This window comes from Diabrotica undecimpunctata, chromosome 8, assembly GCF_040954645.1.
Source record: "Diabrotica undecimpunctata isolate CICGRU chromosome 8, icDiaUnde3, whole genome shotgun sequence".
NCBI lineage: Eukaryota > Metazoa > Arthropoda > Insecta > Coleoptera > Chrysomelidae > Diabrotica > Diabrotica undecimpunctata.
In genome coordinates this window covers 104,808,199-104,827,968 of record NC_092810.1, presented here as the reverse complement: position 1 = coordinate 104,827,968, position 19,770 = coordinate 104,808,199, and the positions used below count along the sequence as shown (strand labels likewise).

Here is a 19,770-nt window from a genome sequence, read left to right as displayed (position 1 = left end):
TTAAGAAATGTAACGATTACAATAAAATACATGTATACCTTCGAGTTTAAATAAATCGAAAACGGTGATATCTATCGAAATATTACAAGAGCACCTTTTTTGCGTAGAAAAGTCTAAGGAAACAATTTTTAAAATATGTAAAAATGAAAAAACATGTGATGCAATAACCCCCACTTACCCTCCAAAACTACCCTGTATTAATATAGGATGTGGTAGGTGGTGACATGAAATTAATTATCCTAATGTCTTATAATCACTCCTAAAATATGAACTCCATATTCAAAACCGTTTGGAAGATATTTGAAAAAATAAGAATTTCAATTCACACCTTTAAAGGGTTGTATCTCCCTTATTATTCAGTTTTATAAAAAAGTGTACATAAAGAAGTACCCTTATTTTTGGACGTACTATGAGCTCTAGAAATTAATGTACATAATTCTGGACCACCTTGTATATATATATATATATATATATATATATATATATATATATATATATATATATATATATTTCCCAGAGTCTCATAGACCAATCTGCATTTGTCCCAAAACCCAAGGCCTGCAAGAATTCTTATAGCCTTACGTTGCAAACCAAAGACTCACGGCATTCCTGCCGAATGCCCCCAGACCAAGATGCGTATGTCAGATGAGAGTGAAAAATGGCATAATAAGTTGTTCATAATACCTTGTGTGAAACGCCTGATGCTAGATTTCCGAGCACATATAAGATATTTGATAGATTTTTGCTCAGATAGTCAATATGTTGACCCCATTGAAGCTTGGGGTCTAGGTGTACTTCAAGGAACTTCACACTTGTCACATTTGCGTTTTCAGTCTGGGTGTCTCTAAGAGCAAAAACAGCCCTGTTGCTCTTTGCTTCATTAAGCAGGAGCCTGGTAACACAGTGCCACTTTTTAGTATCTGATAGTGCATGCCTGGAACCCCTAAATGAGTCCTTAAGTGGGTCAGCTGAGAAGGAAACTGTGGTGTCGTCAACAAAGAGTGTGTATGTAGCGTTTCATTCATTGTTTGTAAAGTCATTAATATATATTAGAAATAGTATGGGTCCAAGGACGGAGCCCTGAGGAACACCAATATTAACAACACTCTCTCCTGACAGCACCTCAGACACCCTCACAGATTGTACCCTGTTCTCGAGGTATGATTGAACCAACTTGACACTCTGTGGACAAAATGAAAAAACTACAGAGCCTTACTGAAGTCGCAAAACACAACAGTGTTGAATTGCATTATTTGAAAGAATTTTAAGATGTGGGACACTACGTCAAGAATGCCAAGAGTTGTGCTCCTTTCCTTCCTGAAACCGAACTGTGATCCTGAAAAATAATTGTTGCTTTCGAAAAAGCTTGTGATTTGCAAAGCCATGGTTTTTTCTACTATTTTAGAGACGACTGGGAGCAATGCGACAGGTCTATAGTTCTCTATAGACTATGCCCTATGCCAATATGTACTTTTCCTCAGGGTTACCACCCCACACCAGGGGTGAAAAAAGTTTATCAAAAAAAATAATGGTAGTCACTAGAATAGTGAATTTTAGGACAAAAATGTTCGTTAGATTTTTTTATGTTTTTAAACGATCTTTCGCGAATAAGTCCACAAGTTTAGATTGTATCAAAAAAACTGTTTGCAAATAAAAAGAAGCTTATAAATCAAAGATATCCGTTGTTTATGATTACCGTAAACTTAATATTAACAAAGTTATGGCTGTTCGAAAGTTGACTTTTTTATTATTAAATACAAAAATCCAAACATACGATGTTGAATAACCCGAAAACGATAAGTTTTTTATGGAAATTTATAGAAACTTTTTAAAGATCGTACAAAAACCTTTAAAATGATTGCTGATAAAAGTTATTTGCGCGAAAATGAAAGTTATAAGTAAAATAAAGTCGGCTTTAATTTTTTTTCAGGCGCAGAAATTAACAAACATCCCGCTAAAATCATCCTTAATAAAACTATTTGTTGTTCATTTACAGTTCACTTCGTTTATATACAAACATTGCATTCTGGAAGTTTAACTGGTTTAGAAGGTGTAGTTTTGAAAAAATCTGAATTTAAAGTGAATTAAACAATTTTCGGCATTTCTCAAAAAATCCCCTTTTTTTCAAAATAACTAAAAAGCTACAGAAAAAATGCTACAATACAAAAATACTTTTTCTTTTAGTGAAGATTTTTTTTTTATTTGGATAGACTCAAAATTAACCGAGATATGTTTAATGGTTGTATTAGCATGCGCTTAACACTATTTTTACGCTCTTTCAGTGCAACCCTTTTTAAACAAAGGGTTTGAAAAAAATTTATTATACACCAGTTTGTAGTTTATTTTAAAAGCTATCTAAAAATTCAGTTGTTTTTCACTATTTTTACTGTCATATCCTGGACTACTATCATATAGTACCAGACCGCACTGCAAGATCACTACGGTCATAACGTAGTTAACCCATTAACGCCTACGGGTCCCATATGGGGACACAAAACCGCCCTCTATTTATGTGCGTGTACTAACTGACAAATTTAATTTGAACGCCAGTGACTGAGAACTAATCGTTCGAAATGCTCATCGGATGCGGCTGACAAGATCAGTTGCTTGTTGTACTCGCGAGTGAGAGGTTGTGCTATTTTTTATTGGACAGACTATTTTCGACGACGAAAATATGGACATCCCGTTACGGTAAGTTAAATTATGTCGATCTTATTTATTTTATTGTATATCTTAGGCGATCGATTTTATTTAAAAAACGTATTTTCGCAATACTTTTTGTTGATTTTCTAAATATATGGTTCTAGTTTTTCATAATTTCGTCGTAAACGTCACTGTCACCATATGGGACCAGTAGGCGTACTACGGACAATATGTATTAGCCTATAGTTTTATACGATAATTTTAGTTTCAGAAGAATAACTCTTCAAGAAGCGTTAGACATCGCCTACGAATCTGATAACGAAGTCACTGATATATACATACAGCCACCTGACTGTCAGGATATGACAGATGAGGATTCAGGGGATGAAGATGAGGGTGGAACTGTTAAAAATTTGAGTAGTCGTCAACTGTTAGCTCCAGCTGAAGTTGTATTTTCAAATGGTACGAGATAGGAGGACACATCTGAAGATTTAGCAAATGAGCAATTACCTACTGTGGTACAAAGTGACGCTAAAGCAAATTCAGGACTGACGATAGTAAGTAAATCAGAGAAAAGTGAATTCATTGAGGCGGATCTTGTTTATTCTAATTATCCCTTTCCAACACCGAATTACTCGTCATATCAAAGTTTGAGTTCAGTTCAATTATTTGAGTTGTTTTTTTACAAAAGAACTTATTCAAGAGATAATAAAGGAAACAAGAAATTATTCACTTCTCAAAAATCTACCGGATCTAAATTTGTCTGTAGAAGAGATAAAAGTTTTCATCGCTGTTCTAATTGTAAGTGGTTACAATATATTGCCAACAAAACGAAGCTATTGGGAAAACTCGAAAGACATGAAAAACGTTTTAGTTGTAGAATCTATGAGATGCGACCGATTTTTACAAATTTGCCGATGTTTGCATTTTGCTAGTAACGAAAGTATTGACTACAATGACGAAATGTATAAATTACGTCCCATAGTCGATCACTTAAAACAAAAGTTTCTAGAGCATTTTATACCCGGACAAAACCTTTCGTATGATAAAATACTATAGAAGGCATGGTAAACAGTTTATACGCGGAAAACCTATAAGGTTCGGGTATAAAGTATGGTGTTTGAACACCAATAGTGGATACCTGATAAATTTCGAAATTTATCAAGGAAAAAGTATAATAAAGAAACAAGGTTATGATGCTATATTCGGAAAACCTGCTGCTCCACTTATACACATGATTGAAAATTTAGGAGCCAAAAAAGATCTCCGCTATAACTTCTTTATAGACAACTTATTCACTGGTGCTAACCTCCTTTGTACTTTGAAAGCAAATGGGTATGGAGCAACTAGAACAATTAGGGATGACCGAATTCAAAAAGAAGTTCCTATACCGCCTAAAAAGATTATGGCCAAAGAAGCTCGAGGCACCTACACTTCAACTCTTGAAACGAACGATGGTATTCTTTATGTGAGGTGGATGGACAATAATGTGGTAACAGTGGCCAGTACGTGTTTTGGGGTTACTCCAGTGAAATCTGTAGAGAGATTTTCAAGGAAAGATAAAAGAAACGTACCTATACCACGTCCGGATGTAATTTCCGAATACAATAAAAACATGAAAGGCACCGATCTGATGGATGCAAATGTATCTTGGTATGTAAAGTATATTGATTATAATAATATAATAACATACATTGTTTCAGTTATCGTATTGGTGTAAGATCAAAAAAGTGGTACTGGTCGATACTCACATACCTTATCGATGTATCTATACAAAATGCTTGAATTCTTCTCTACCGCATAAGTGGCAGAAATATCAGCCAGTTGGAGTTTAGGCGAAGTATTGCTCAGGTAATGTTATAATTTACTACATATTTACGTAGTCTTACTTGTTACTGTGATTTTTAGACATATTTGGCAAATTACAAAACGACAGTTAAAGGTCCAGGTCGAATGCCTAAAGCTGCTGGAAGTAACAGCCGTGTTGGAGAAGATGTCAGATTTAATGGGCTAAACCATTACGTAGTAGTAGTGCCAGAAGGAAAAAGAAGAAGATGTGCCGGGTTCAATTGTATAAGCAAAGGGCGTACAATGTGTATCAAGTGCGATGTTGGTTTATGTTTAGAATGTTGTATGAAATTTCACACAAACACTTAATTCAGATAATATTTTGTGTATACCCTGGAACGCCTACAGGGCCCGTATGGTGACAGCATGTTTTTTGTATATTTTGAAATAAAAATTTATTTTTTTCCAAACGTAGGTTAATTTTACACCTTTCTTTATAAAAGTTAAAAAAAATGGTATATTAAAAAAAAAATTTTCTCGGCGTTAATGGGTTAATCAAACTCACATGTTTACATACATTTAAGAATAGGAGAATACATTGATAACAGGTTGCCAGTCAATAAGTGGCCGCAAATAGTTTGAATTCAATTAATGGTAACTTATTTTGAACAGTTTCGTTCATTTTTTTTTTTTTTTTAATAAAATACGCTGTTTATGACGTATATGCATGTTTTTTTATATCAAATTAGAGCTAATTTTTTTAATATGATAATCATATTAACAAAATACCTGAGAAAAAATGGTTAGTGTCACTTGTGTGTGAGTTTTAAAGCATGTGATAGATACATATTATCACTTGTCAAACCAGTGTCGTTGCACGCTAACTCTATTTTACTTTATTTTTGATACCTCGCGTTTTTAACACCCGGCAACCCTAATTTGCGACCATTTTTACACAGACATCCTTATAGTATCCTATTAAAAAAAATTAGTTTTTATTTGTTTTTATTTAGTTTATTTTATTTAAAAAATAAATGACCGAAATAAAATTTTTGTTGAAAAAATAATTACCATTAATTGAATTAATACTGTTTGCCGCTACTTTTTGACTAGCAACATGTTATCAAGGTAATCTCCTATTTTTAAATGTATGTAAAAATGTGAGTTTGATTAACTACGGTATAAACGTAGTCAACTTGCAATGGGATCTTAGACTTATAGTTCTGTTTCGCTATCACAATGCTCATCTAAATTAATTATAATCGGTTCATTTATATTTTTGTGATAAATTCATGAATTTTCTTTAGTTATTACGTGACTGACTAGATTTTTTTCAACTACTTGGTAAAATATCATTACCGCATGATCTTATTTAGTCTACAACAGTACTAGATATTTAAAGTAAAAGAAATATATTGTGACCTCACGTTTGACTTTAATTGGTTTCACATAATGTAGAAATGTGACATACAGTGCTGCATAAAAATACAATACAATAATAGAGTGGAAGCCGTAGATGTATACATTGTCGATATGTTTATTGTACTTGCTAAATACAATTTTATATTTTTTCTTGTTCATTGTTGAATTAATATTTAAATATAATGAAAAAGAGGCTCTATCTCGGTAAAAACTTTTAAAACAAATACTACGAGGTAAACAAGTTTCCAATTCATTGTGTTAAACTAATGGTGCTACAATAATACTTTAATTGTAACATACAAATCAATTTGTGGAACTTAGGGATCAAAACACCTATTAAATGTATAGGTGTTTGTAACAAAAAAAGTTGTACATGGTTCTTGTATTTATTTCAAGATGCAGCAATACAACCTAACTTACTAAACTTACCTTGTAAGTTAACTTTACACTAATGCAACAATTTCGATGTGTGTATGCTAATATAGAAATCTTTTTTAGATAAAGAATTTGCAGTACAAGAACTTGTTTGGGCGAAAATGATGGGACATCCGTACTGGCCGGCAGTAATAATTGACGAATCTGAAGTTAATACAGCGCGTCCTCCGAAAATTCACAAACAATTTTACCCCGTTCAATTTTTGGGAGAATATGCGAACGCTTGGGTTGAAAGCAAGTTTATATGCCCGTATGCCGAAAATAAGGAGAAATACTATGAGTGCTCTAAGAATCAATTATTTTTACAGGCTTTAGACGAAGCTGATGAATATGTGGAAAAGAGAAAGGAAGATAGTAAATATCGAATTAAAATCAAGCAAGCTGCTGATAAGTACGATCAAGGTGACGGCAACAAACCGAAAAAACGTCGCGTTAAAGAAGAAAAATCTAATGATAGTGATGTAACTTCTTCTCCGGACAAGAAAGAAAATACTGAAGATGTAGAAGCAGGTAAGAAATATGTATTGGACATAATTTTCTTGACTTGAAGACTCACATAAATATATTTAGTTTAATTCTGAAATATTTAGCACATTGCCCTCTCAATGGTTTACTTCATTTTTTGATATTTCCATTTAGGTTGTTAGAGTTTTGACCTTCGTTCGGTAAGAGATGGCGCTATTAGGTTTATAGTTTTAAAATGTAAAAGAGGAAATCCCAGTGGTTGACTGGGAATTTCCAAAAAAAAGTTGGCTAGCATTAACCATTGGCTAGCATTAACCATTGGCCAACTTCAGTTGACTGGCATTCACCGGTGGACAAAGTAGTTCCCCTTTCGGGAAGGGAAGATGTATGTTATCAGTATGGTATTGGTAGTGTTAAAGATGCAAAGCGTAGCGGCCGACCACGTTCGGCGCACACAGATGGACATCGTTAAAGCAAGAGAGGCATAGTATCTCGCAAGCTTCGAAAGGATTATAAAAAATAGTGGTTTGCACTGTGACCGTCCGCATTTGCTGCAGGATCTGAAACCGAGGATTTCCAGCCGCGCCTTTATTGATTGAGTGGTACCTAATCATGAGAGCAGCCGACCCTTTTTTCGAGAGACAAATCTTGTAGAGTGACAAAGCAAAGCAACTTGTAGCTTTTACAATAATAAGTATGTCAACTGTTAATGAATTTGACAGATTCGAAGTACGAAACATCATTTTGCAGCATGACGGCGTACCTGCGTTGGTTCTAAACCGGCATTTTCTTGGATGGATAGGTAGAGGTAGAAACGAACTGTGGGCTCCAAAGTCTCCAGACATTACTCCTATTAATTTCTCAATCTGGTGCATGTTTAAGAACACAGAGTTTTTGAGCATTGGGAAAATGTTCTAATTTTACTTGTAATAATTTAGAAAAATGTAACAAAAGCGTGTGGAACCGAAAAATTATAAAACGACGTCTTGAATTTGTCTTAACTTGCAAATTACAAATGCAAATCTAAAGTGGTCAAACTGAAATCACTCAAAATAATATCCTGTCCTGTTCACATAGACATAATAATACAAACCCATTGATTATATACCTAACACGTATGAAAATCATGAGTCTGTGTTGGAGAATCAAAAAGGAACAGGTGCATAAATTAAAAAATTTTGATTTAGTTGTAAATGATGGATTTCCATATCTTCCTCTTCTTGTGGATAAGATTTCTTCTTTTTTTTTACGTGGTTTACGGCATTGGCCCAGTTATCTTTCGTTACCACCACCTTTTACTTGAGCCCATATTAACTCTATTGGATTTAGTTGAAATGATAAAGTGGCAAATGGAATACCGTTATTTGTTTTGTTTTTACCATTTCGTCAATGATATATTTTAATAGTACGATTTATGTTCTTTAAATAAATTCAATTCAACTCGATTCAATTCGTTTCATTTCGATTCCATTTAATTCGATTTCATCGATTCCATCAGATCGTATTCGATTCGATTTGAATTGATTATTTCATTTTATTTTATTAAGAAATACTCATGGGACTGCGTTTATTACTCCACGTAGTGTGTGGTCGTACGATTTGCGTTTCATTGCGTTTATTTTGTTCTTATTTTTTCACACCTCTGCTAGATCCATTTCACCGATCAATGTATTCCATCCGTAGCCCGCGATAAGAAAGCTATGCTTACAAAAATATAAAAGTAAAAAAATTTTTTGAAAAAATTTTAAAAAAATGTTGGGGTGGACTACCTTTACCACTTAGGGGTATGAAAAATAGATTACGACCGATTCTCAGACCTTTCAAATATACACATAATTTCATAAAAATCGTTCAAGCCGTTTCGGAGGTGTATGGCAACTAACTCTGTGACACTCATGTGGCCATTAAAAAATAGAGGCTGATGATAGAGGGGTAAAAATTAAGGGTTGTGTGGATTTTCTATGCCACATCATAAAAAAGTAATAGTTAAAAATTTTCTCCAAAATATAAAAAAAAATTGTTTGGTGTGAACCACCCTTATCACTTACGGGTATGAAAAATAGATTAAAACCTATTCTCAGACCTACTGGATACACATCGGTCCAGCCGTCTGTCACACTAACAATTAACATCTGTCACAATAATATAACGCCATCCACATTTTTCGTAAATATGTATATACAGATTGAACGAATTTAAAACGGAACATACGAAATCAATGTATTTCGGCTCAACTCCGCTCTAGGTGGTTGGCCAACAAAAGGTTGTCAAATAATTATATTATAAAAATCCAATACTTCAGCGGGCTGCTGGATTCTGAATTCATTCAAGAACAAGTCAAAACTCCACCCAAATAGGTTGCCTCGAATCACTGTGAAAACTAGACTACACAAGCAGTTATTATGCTGTCAAGCCACTTATCGCTTCCTTATAGTCCAAGAGATAGAGCCGAAATTTTCAACTGATCAGTAATATGACATTTCTCTATTGGAATATATTCATTGTAACTGGGTTAAGACTTTGCCTTACAGGCGGACGCCCTTCGTGGTACAGGGGGTGGCTATACAGGGATGAAGTTGTAATTTTTTTCAGAAAAATTAACGATCGATAATATGGCTGAAAATTTGCCCAGAGTAAGATCTTGGTATAACCAGACGAAATCCCAAAGGGCGGACGCGAGAGTGGATACATAAGGGCTGGCGGACAGGGGTGAAATTGCAATTTTTTGTAGAAAAATTAACGATAAGTAATATGTCCGCCATTTTCATGGCTCATTATTTAGCCCCTAAAAACTCTAAATCCAAAAGAGCAGACAACTGGGTTGGTACAGAGAGCCATAAAACGGGGTCAAATGTACCACTTGCCTGCGCATTTTAGGTCTCGGTAACAATTTTCAAACTGATTTTATTATGATATTTTTATACCAATTGATTTAAAAATTTGTATGCTCACTTCTGTTACTATTCTGAGAAGCGTCAAGTAGTTTTCCTCAAAATTTTCCAAAAAAATTTCCGTAAATGAAAATTTTCGTAATTTTTTGAGGTAAAATCTAATTTATAGAATCCTTTCGATTTTCTGTAAGTTATACCATGATTTTTTTCCAAAAATTTTCAAACGATTTTTCCGATAAGAAAAAAAAATTAGAAAAACTTTTCTAAAACATTTGATAAAACTCTACGTCATCGTCTGAATCTTTTATAGAATATTTTGTAGTTTTAAAATGATATTATGATAATGTATTTTTTTTTCAAACTAAAGTCATATTTACTTTACAAATCACATTTTTTTCTTAAATATAAATATTTTACGAATTAATTTTTAATTGAATAAATATTTGATATTTTATTAAATTAAAGTAATTTTATAATGTTAACTATTAAATATTTTTGGTATAACAAATAGTAATTTTACTTATTTTTTATTACTATAAAAAGGTTTTTAAATTTATATTGCATAAATAATGGTTGTTCAGATATAAGAAAAATTTGATTTATTATTACATTAATAATCAAATACAAAATATATTATTTCTATTTATCAATAGGTAAAATTCAATTTGTAGAATTCCTTTAACATTTTACAAATAATTAATAATAAAAATCAATTTAATAGTGGAATTATCAATTTTTTAAGTTTTGAAATTTACTTTGTACTTAGATATTTTCAATATTTTTTTTAACTTTCAAATTGATTGAATTTTTTTTTTTTTTTTCATTAGTTAATTATGATTTTACAAATTCTCTTTGGACATTAATTTTGCATCATTATTATTTTAAAATATTAAAATAATAATGATGCACGTTCCATTTAGATCAGTAATTCTAGACGCATGCGCTAAATGTAATAAGTATCAAGATGCTTTTATCCAACTTGGTGAAACTGACTTCGATTGTAATGAAGTTTTTGAAACCTTAGAAACTTTCATATGTCACTTATATGGAACAGGACTGATGAGAACAATTCCAAAAAGAAAAGTAAACGATGTCAGATTTTCACTATTTAACCGGCAGTATAAGTTGCATGATATGAACGAGCCTTTAAAAAAAAAACTAAAAAATTTCGATGCTTCAAGCTTACCACCATGTCAAGATGAATTACACCAACATCTACTGCGAGCCCATTATATTTCAAATATTTGGACAAATGCTCATAAAAAAGTACCAACAGAATTGATTGTTGAAGAACATGGTTGGGAGTTTGAAGATGAAACATATAAATTCAAATGGTTTAATGGACCTCAGATGCCAGAATCAATTCGAGAAGTAGTGATTGAAAATGAAGCAGATAATGAATGTGATATTATTGAAAGTGAAAGTGACGAAGATGATGAATGTGATGACATCAGTGAGAGTGAGAAAAATGACGACAAATTTTCAAATCAATCGATATAAAAATATAATAAAATCAGTTTGAAAATTGTTACCGAGACCTAAAATGCGCAGGCAAGTGGTACATTTTACCCCGTCTTATGGCTCTCTGTACCAACCCAGCTGTCCGCTCTTTAGGATTTAGAGTTTTTAGGGGCTAAATAATGAGCCATGAAAATGGCGCACATATTACTTATCGTTAATTTTTCCCCAAAAAATTGCAATTTCATCCCTGTCCGCCACCCCTTATGTATCCACTCTCGCGTCCGCCCTTTGGGATTTCGTCTAGTTATACCAAGATCTTACTCTGGGCAAATTTTCAGCCATATTATCGATCGTTAATTTTTCCGAAAAAAATTACAACTTCATCCCTGTATAGTCACCCCCTGTACCACGAGGGGCGTCCGCCTGTAAGGCAAAGTCTTAACCCAGTTACAATGAATATATTCCAATAGAGAAATGTCATATTACTGATCAGTTCAAAATTTCGGCTCTATCTCTCCGACTATTAGGCAAGCTCCTCTTTCCTTTAAAGGAGACAGATAGTTGAACGATATTTTATACAATGTCTATCACCGGGTATCGATTTATTTTTGTCCAAGTTTTATATTGGTCCACTATTTCAAATGCAGTTCAAACAGACATATATTAAATTGTATGTTCCGTTTTAAATTCGTTAAATCTGTATAGCATGCCATACATCCTTAAAAATCGCTTGTGTCGTCCAATATTGGCCGCACTGGTTAGCAGTTTCCAGATTTTTGCGATTATGTCGCACCATGTCAATATTGTCATTTAAGAAAAAAACAAATGAATTCTATCAGAATGTGGGAAACTGAAAAAATATATTGACCTATTTAAGGGTTTTCCAATAAAACAAATCCACTGTATTATTAGGATTAGTCAGTTATTTTTTAGATAGCCGCTATTTTGAAACGGCTAGGCAGAATAGTACAAAATCTAGGAACATTCTGGGTGACAAAAGAACTTTCAGATGAAGTATACTTCATCAAGTATTACGGTTCAGAAAATAGTTCTTCTTGTAGTAGGACATGGTTCTGTTTATTCTATCATCCCTGCTCTTGGGATGTTGATGTCCCTCTTTCATACCACCTCGAGGCTCTTCTTGGTGGCCCTTTTGTATTGGGTTTATGCGTTTTTGTCCATTTTCTTTACCTTCTTAGTTTCTGATATGGTGCATGTATCTATTTTATGGTGTTAAAGTTATGGAATAATTTATCTTTGGTATTCCAGGATGTAACGTTCCAGCTTCCGAGTCTTCCGAGCTCGTGTCACCTCTTTCAAATTCTACATCTTCCATCTCTAATTCAAGCGGGTTTCCACATACTGGGAATGCGGAAACCTTAAGTGTTTAGATGTAGTTTTGCTAAATTTAGACTTGTTTAGCCAAATTCTTCTTATATAAAAAGATACACTTTTATTTCAGATCATAACGTGGAATTCACTGAACAGCAAATTGTATGGGCTAAAATGGTAGGCCATCCGCACTGGCCGGCAGTTATAATCAGTGAAGTAGAAGTCGACGTCGCCATGCCGTCATCAAAATCAAACAAGCAATATTATCCAGTTGTGTTTCTAGGTGATTTCACACACGCTTGGGTAGAAAAAAGCCACATACACCCATATGAGAAAAACATCGAGAAATATTCCAAAAGTTCAAAGACTCAGTTCTTTGCACAAGCGTTAGGACAAGCTAATGAGCATTTTCGAAAACAGAAAGAGGACAGTGAATATAGAATAGCGTTTGAACGTTCTCCAAAAAGAAGGAGTGGAGACACGACCAGGAGAAGTAAAAGTTCTCCTAAGAAGGTGGATCGTTCCCCTAAAAAGATTGACATTTCAGTACCACCTGGAGCAGGAGAAGCATTTTCGAAGAAAACAGCTGATAAGTTAAAGATTGGAGTTGTTGGTATAGGTAAGATAAAATATATAAATGTTTATGATTATAGAAGTAAAAATCTATTCTTGTTTTTTAGATATTTATTCTGTCTTTTAATGTTTTTCCATCGCTTCAAAAGTGGCGGACCTATTAGGGTTGCTTTTGGTTGCGGTTCGCCGTAATGTAATATTTTTTCCAAAACAGTGAAACCTTCTTGTTAAAGTATAGTTCATCAAATTCCTGAATGTTATCGGCTAAAACTCTTTGCAGCAAAATAAATCCGGGTAAATAGGTTTTTGACACTTTTATTTAGAGTGGAAGATCTTTATGTGTGATCCTGGAATTATGAAAGAGGCTGATTTTAACGTAACTTTTGTCTGTGTGGTTACATAGAATTTGTAATGAATTTTCAACCAACTTGCCGATGATCTGGATACTTGAAATTTACCTTGGTTTGCATCGTTGTATCGCCTTTCATGGTCCTTATTTATTATTTACCTCTCATGGAGTGAGATTGGACTTAGTGTTGAGACGTGGCGCTGAAGTTGGACCATAAAGGAACTGCATTTTTGGTGATGAAGATTGTAACACTGATGATGGGAGTTTTTTGTGTTCAATAGCAGTGATTAATCTCCTTAATCTGAATAAACTTAATTATTTTCCAGTTAATAAAGGAAGTGTTTCATAATATCAAGAGAAAGTGCGTTTCTACACTACTTACTAAGTTATAGTGGATTTGTGTATTGCTGTAATGTGCGCAGTTTAATGGAGGAGTTGGGAATTTCAGCCTATAATGCAACTGGGTTGGTCACTAAGGCAAGTTGCTGTAGATTTGAATGTGAGCCGTATGTGCATATGGAAAATCAAACAAAGGTGGGATCATTTTCATTCTATAGCACGGTTGGGTGCTTCAAGAGAGCAGAAAATCTCCTCAGAGCAACATGTTGAGGTGTTAGTAGATTATTTGAGAGGAACTCCTTTTGTCGCCGCTCCAAATGCTAGCGAGGAGACAGCGTTTCCGGGCAGCATTCGCACTGACCTTCGAAGCCTTTTTTGACTGAGGATCACACAGACGAGTTGCATTTTGTAATGAATTCATAAACCGCGAAGACGGCTTTTGGTCTAACCTTCCATTTTCTCATAAAAAAGTGTTTCAATCATATTAGCAATGGTCGAATAAGAGTTTATAGGCCGATAAAACATAGGTTTTATGAACGGTATACTCATCATTTAAGAAATAGTGGAGGATTCTCGGTCAACGTGTGGGGATGGATAAGTGCTGAAGGTCCGGGTGTTTGTTCTCATATAGAAAAATATTAACAGGATTATATTACAAACATATTCTTAAAACATAATGTTGCCATCAGTTATCCAGAGATTTCCTAATACCAACTTTATCTTCCATCATGACAATTGCCCGGTGCATACGAGTAGAATTGTTTGAGAATGGTTGGAAGAAAATCATGTTGAATGTTCTTCCTTGGTCTTCCCAGAGTCCAGACCTTAACCCAATCGAAAATGTGTCGGTAGAGTTGACAAAGAAATTAAATGAAAGAAATCAGACCACTGAACAGAATTGAACTATGGGAAGGATAGAGCATGCACGGGAGAAGCTTGTTGAATATAACTTGAGGAGTTTGGTGCTATCCATGGATAGAATATTGGAATGTTATATTGACAATAATGGGGCTTCCACTAAATAATAACTGTGTTACTGTTTATCATTATTTAATATAAAATAGATTTAAAATAGATATTTTTAACCCAGACTTCCTTATTAAAAACATAATCCATTTTATTCAAAAAACTTCTTTCTCTAATTTCCATTTTATTACATTTTGTAAAATAAATTTATTTTATTTTGATTTTTTAATTTTAATCAACCTATTCTGGGTCCGCCACTGGTAATTAACGTTACTTTGACGTAAAATGTGCGTTTAATCAAGGTAAAAATTCAATGAATCGGCTACTAGATATGTAAGGGTGTAAACTTATGTTTTATATTTCCACCTATGCATATAAAATTGGGTCTCGTGAAACAATTCGTTAAAATTTTGCGAATTGAAGGAGGCGATTTTAAGTATCTCACATCGGCAATTCCTAAATTCTCTAAATCTTAAAAAATAAAGGCAGCTGTTTTTGATGGTCCTCGGATCCGGCAGCTTCTTTTATATTGTTATATTTCTCTGGAACAATGTCAAAGATTAAAAAGAATGCTTGGTTGACTTTCAAAAAGATTTTTTAAAACTTTCTTGGAACACACAAACATATAAATACGCTGAAATTGTCCAGCAAATCTTGGAGAGCTTCAAACTGCTAGATTGCAACATCAAACTGCATTTTTTACATAGATACCTTGCTGATTTTCCGAAAAAAATTTTTGCAGTCAGTAATGAGCGATTACACCAAGGTTTGAAGGTCATGGTGGCACTTTATCAAGGTAGATGGAATGTTCATATAATGGCTAAATATTGTTGGAGCATCAAGCGAGAGGGTCCTCAGATTCAACATTCCAGAAAAAGTTATAACAGAAAATTTTTGTTTTAATATGTAATTACCCTTCGATACTTAAACAATTATTTGTATAAACACAATTTAACTTGCTTTTAAACAGTATATTTGGTAAGTTCTTACGATATTTTCCTTGATGTACACAATTGGTATGACTATTGAGAATATCCTGCAGTTTAAAAAGTTAACGTGCCAGACAAAATCTGCGGTTATTTTTGGAGTCAGAAGCCAAAAGTTACTTGAAAACAAGTGACAGATTAAGAACAACAAAATTGCTGTTCCCTGTGTTATTATTTGTTAACACCGTTAGATTCTGGATTATAACTTATTGTGGAGATTTTCTAACAAATGTATAACAACCATAAAAGAAAAATTTTCGAAAGAAAGATACCCATTTGGTGAAAAAAACTGAAGCAAATGTTTTTTGTCAATTCTTATAGTTAGCGGTGTTATGAGATCGTGCCATTTGAGTTTTCAGGACTTATTTTCTGTGAAGATATGGATATTCACTGTTTTATACAACAGTGAATAAACACCATTTCTTTTTATACTGCCATGTATCATATTCGATGACAAAACTGTTAGAGAAGGAAGGCTGCAAAGCGATAAATTGTCAATAATTTTTTGCAATTAGTGAATATTTGACAATAGACTAACAGTCCGTACCGTTCTGTAGACATTGCAATTTCTGAGAGTAAATTCCTTCAATACCGAGTAAGTATGGAATTAAAATCTTTTACTGCGATATATACGAGGAGCTTTTATAATTTAAATATAGAAATATACTTGGGAACACAACCAGATGGTATTTTCAAGGTCAGTAATTCCCCTCAAGATTTCTTCTGTGAAAAAATCCGGAAGAAATATCGTAGTAGATAATTGGTATAAAAGTATACAATTGGCAGACAATTTTTAAAGGGATTTCAAGCTTGATTTGTGTTTTAAGAGAAGTCGCGTAGCCCTGTTGGTTATATTGTTAATTAGTGCTTCAATTGAGAATCCAGGTTTAACCCTAGATACTTGACCTCATTGGTTCTAGTTCTCGAAATATTTTCAGCTCATTCAGTCCAGTAAGCTCTTTCTTATTAGTAAAGGCTTTCTTAGTATTAGTTTAGTTTTAAAGGAGTTCACACAGAGGTTCTCTTTCAGACACAAATTCTCTATGTAATGAAGGGCATATCGCATCTGTCCTGCAACAGTTCTGGGGAATTTTCACCTAGTCACTATTATAATATCGTCTTCTTCTTCTTTGGGTGCCTCTCCTATCGGAGATTGGATATCATTAGGGCGATTCTAATTTTATTTACTGCTGTTTTGAATAATTCGTTAGTGGTACAGCCAAACCACTCTCTTAAATTTCTCATCGAGAACATTCTTATATGGCCTGGATTTCTGCGTCCTTGGATTTTTCCTCGCATTATATTTTGTAGGAATGTGTACTTTTGTCCTATCATCAGATGACCTAAGTATTCAAGTTTTCTCTTTTTTATATTCAGTATAACTTCTGGATCGTAATTTATTCATTTTTATTTATTTATTCAATACAACAAAATTGCTGTTCCCTGTGTTATTATTTGTTAACACCGTTAGATTCTGGATTATAACTTATTGTGGAGATTTTCTAGCAAATGTATAACAACCATAAAAGAACGAGAGAAAGATACCCATTTGGTAAAAAAAAACTGAAGCAAATGTTTTTTGTCAATTCTTATAGTTAGCGGTGTTATGAGATCGTGCCATTTGAGTTTTCAGGACTTATTTTCTGTGAAGATATGGATATTCACTGTTTTATCGTCAATATCGTCTGAAAACCCCTAAACACAGATTCTTGTGCTCCATGAATCAGGTCATCAAGGACTATATTCCAGATTTTGGTGTCAGTAAACCCTCTTGAGGGCACCCCTTAGTTGCCCTTAGGTTTATAGCGCCTTCATGCGTATCTGCAGATATTATTCTGCTCTGAAGCATCTGAATAATCCACTTGTAGTGTTGTTGATTTTTTTCCTCATCAGTGCACTATGTATTGACTCGATAGAGATATTGTCAAATTCACCTTCGATGTCTAAGAAAGCAACAAGGACGACTTCTTTCTGGTATAAACTCCTTTCGAGTTCGGACACCAGATTATGCAGAGCAGCTTCACCTGATTTTTCTGCTTGATACGCCCATTGCCGCTTGTGCAGTGTGTTTTTATTAAGGTTGTTTTTCTCGACGTATCCATTCCAAGATTTTTCCTTGGTTTTCATCATGAATGAAGTGAGACTTATTTATTGGCCTGTATGATTTTGCTAAGGTGTAATCTGTTTTTTCTAGTTTAGGAATTAACAGCACTCTTGTTCTTCTCCAAGTTTTGGGAATGTACCCCAGAGCATGACTAGCTCTAAACATTTGGAATGGGGGACTCATAATTAAAAGGTGGAGTTAATACCAATCATAAGTTACGTGACACATAACATACATATAATGTTGGAAGAACACAAATATGGACAGGGATAATTATTTTCCATCTTTTTTTTTTATAAATGTTTGCGCTCTAAATATGTTAATAATATATAATTCCACCAGCTATACCAATTTGTTAGAAAAAGGAGACTTTAACAAATAGAACGAGAGTTAGCCGAACATTTTCAGCGGGAACGTGAAAAAAGAAAACGTCTGGACAATTCTTTTGAAGTAGACGAGGAACGAATGAAGAGAAATCCCAGCACTAGCTTTGGCGAATAAAACAAAAACTTGTTATAGCATTTGTATGAATCAAGCAGGATAAACTACATATTTGTGCGAAACATAAAAACATTTCTTGATTGTTTTAAAAATGATTTTCTGTTCTTTTCTGTATATATGTAAATTTATACATTTTTACAGTAGGGTAGACCGGGGACAATTGAAACATTTCTGCATTTTGATTTTTTTTCTCCGCATCTATCGCAAATTTCTAAATTACGAAATTAGTTATAAAAAGCGTATCATATTGTGTTTCCATATATATCAATATATTTTGTCGATATAATGTCATTAATAAGATATTAAATAAAAACTTGAACTTGTCAAGTTGTTTCAATTGTCCCCGTGGCAGGGACGAATGAAACAGATACCTGGGACAATTAAAACAGCACTAAGTTTATTCTAGTGAAAAACATACAATATAAAATATTTTTTATTCTGAAAGGGAATTGTGGCATACGTATAGTTCTTCTTGGCGAGTACACTCTTCATGGGACCAATGACGACACACATTTCTCTCCAGGGCGACTACTACGATATGCTTCCAAGCAAACCAGACAATAGCAATCATCCTCTTCGTCGCTATCACTCTGTTGCTGATTGTTCTGGCATTGTTTGGATTTCTTGTATTTTCTAAAAGTTGTATTTGATTCGTCGTTTAACTCAGTCCCTTTTTTCTTAACCTGTTTTTTCTTTTTTGCGTCATATTCCTCTTGGATAGCATTGTTCTCCGGCGTATCTGTATAAACTGCAGACTTCCTCACTTTTCCTTTGCCAATTGTTTTTCTAGGGAGCGCTTTCGGCAACTTTCTAGAGACGCTGGCGGTGTGTGATTTTGTGGTGATGTTGGCAAGATATCAGCTCTCTTAGTATGTAGAGGATCTTCACTAGGTGCTTCTTGAAGAACGTCAGTGGCATATGGTGTCGTGTTATTAAGAGCTGGTCTATCCGTGACATATGAAGGTGCAAAATCTAGGTCCGTAAATATGTCTCTGTTAAAAGGATATATGCCTGTGCAAGCAAATCCAACTATAATATTTGATTGCGTGAGAGCCAACGGTAGAGATAATTTAGCTATGCTGGGTATGTCGTAAATTGTCATCGTTTTTCCTGGATTATTTCTCATCCAAGAATCGCAACTTGAATTGAAAGCCTTTTTGAAGGGACCGTAGATAGAACGATCCAGAGGTTGCAACTTATACGAACAGTGCGGGGGAATGACAAGACAACAATGCCATTTGTTTTACAGAAATCCAAGCAGCGTATACTTATGTGCGACTGGTGGTTATCAAGTAAAAGCAATACTTTATTTTCGGTTGAAGCGTTAGTATGCTTTTGAAAATGATTAAGGTATACCAAGAACTCTTCCTCTTGCATCCACCCGCTCGCGTTTCCCGCTTCAATACACCCCACTCGACCGTCACGGACTAAGTGATCCTTGTATCTTTTTCGTGGGAAAATAAAAATGGGCGGTATACTGTTACCGATAGCATTGACGGCTAAAGCTATGGTCAC

General features: G+C 34.0%; 2 protein-coding genes across 2 annotated transcripts in view; one reads left to right on the top strand and one right to left on the bottom strand.

The window, feature by feature from the left end:
* Positions 1-19,770, bottom strand: part of LOC140447811 (uncharacterized) — a 192,703-nt gene that overhangs the window by 48,375 nt on the left and 124,558 nt on the right. The window lies entirely within an intron of this gene.
* Positions 1-19,770, top strand: part of LOC140447808 (cytokine-like nuclear factor N-PAC) — a 37,230-nt gene that overhangs the window by 12,530 nt on the left and 4,930 nt on the right. Inside the window, exons 4-5 of the mRNA XM_072540677.1 lie at positions 6,352-6,798; positions 12,568-13,056. Of these exons, the coding sequence (XP_072396778.1) occupies positions 6,352-6,798; positions 12,568-13,056 (936 nt within the window). The remainder of the gene's footprint in view (positions 1-6,351; positions 6,799-12,567; positions 13,057-19,770) is intronic.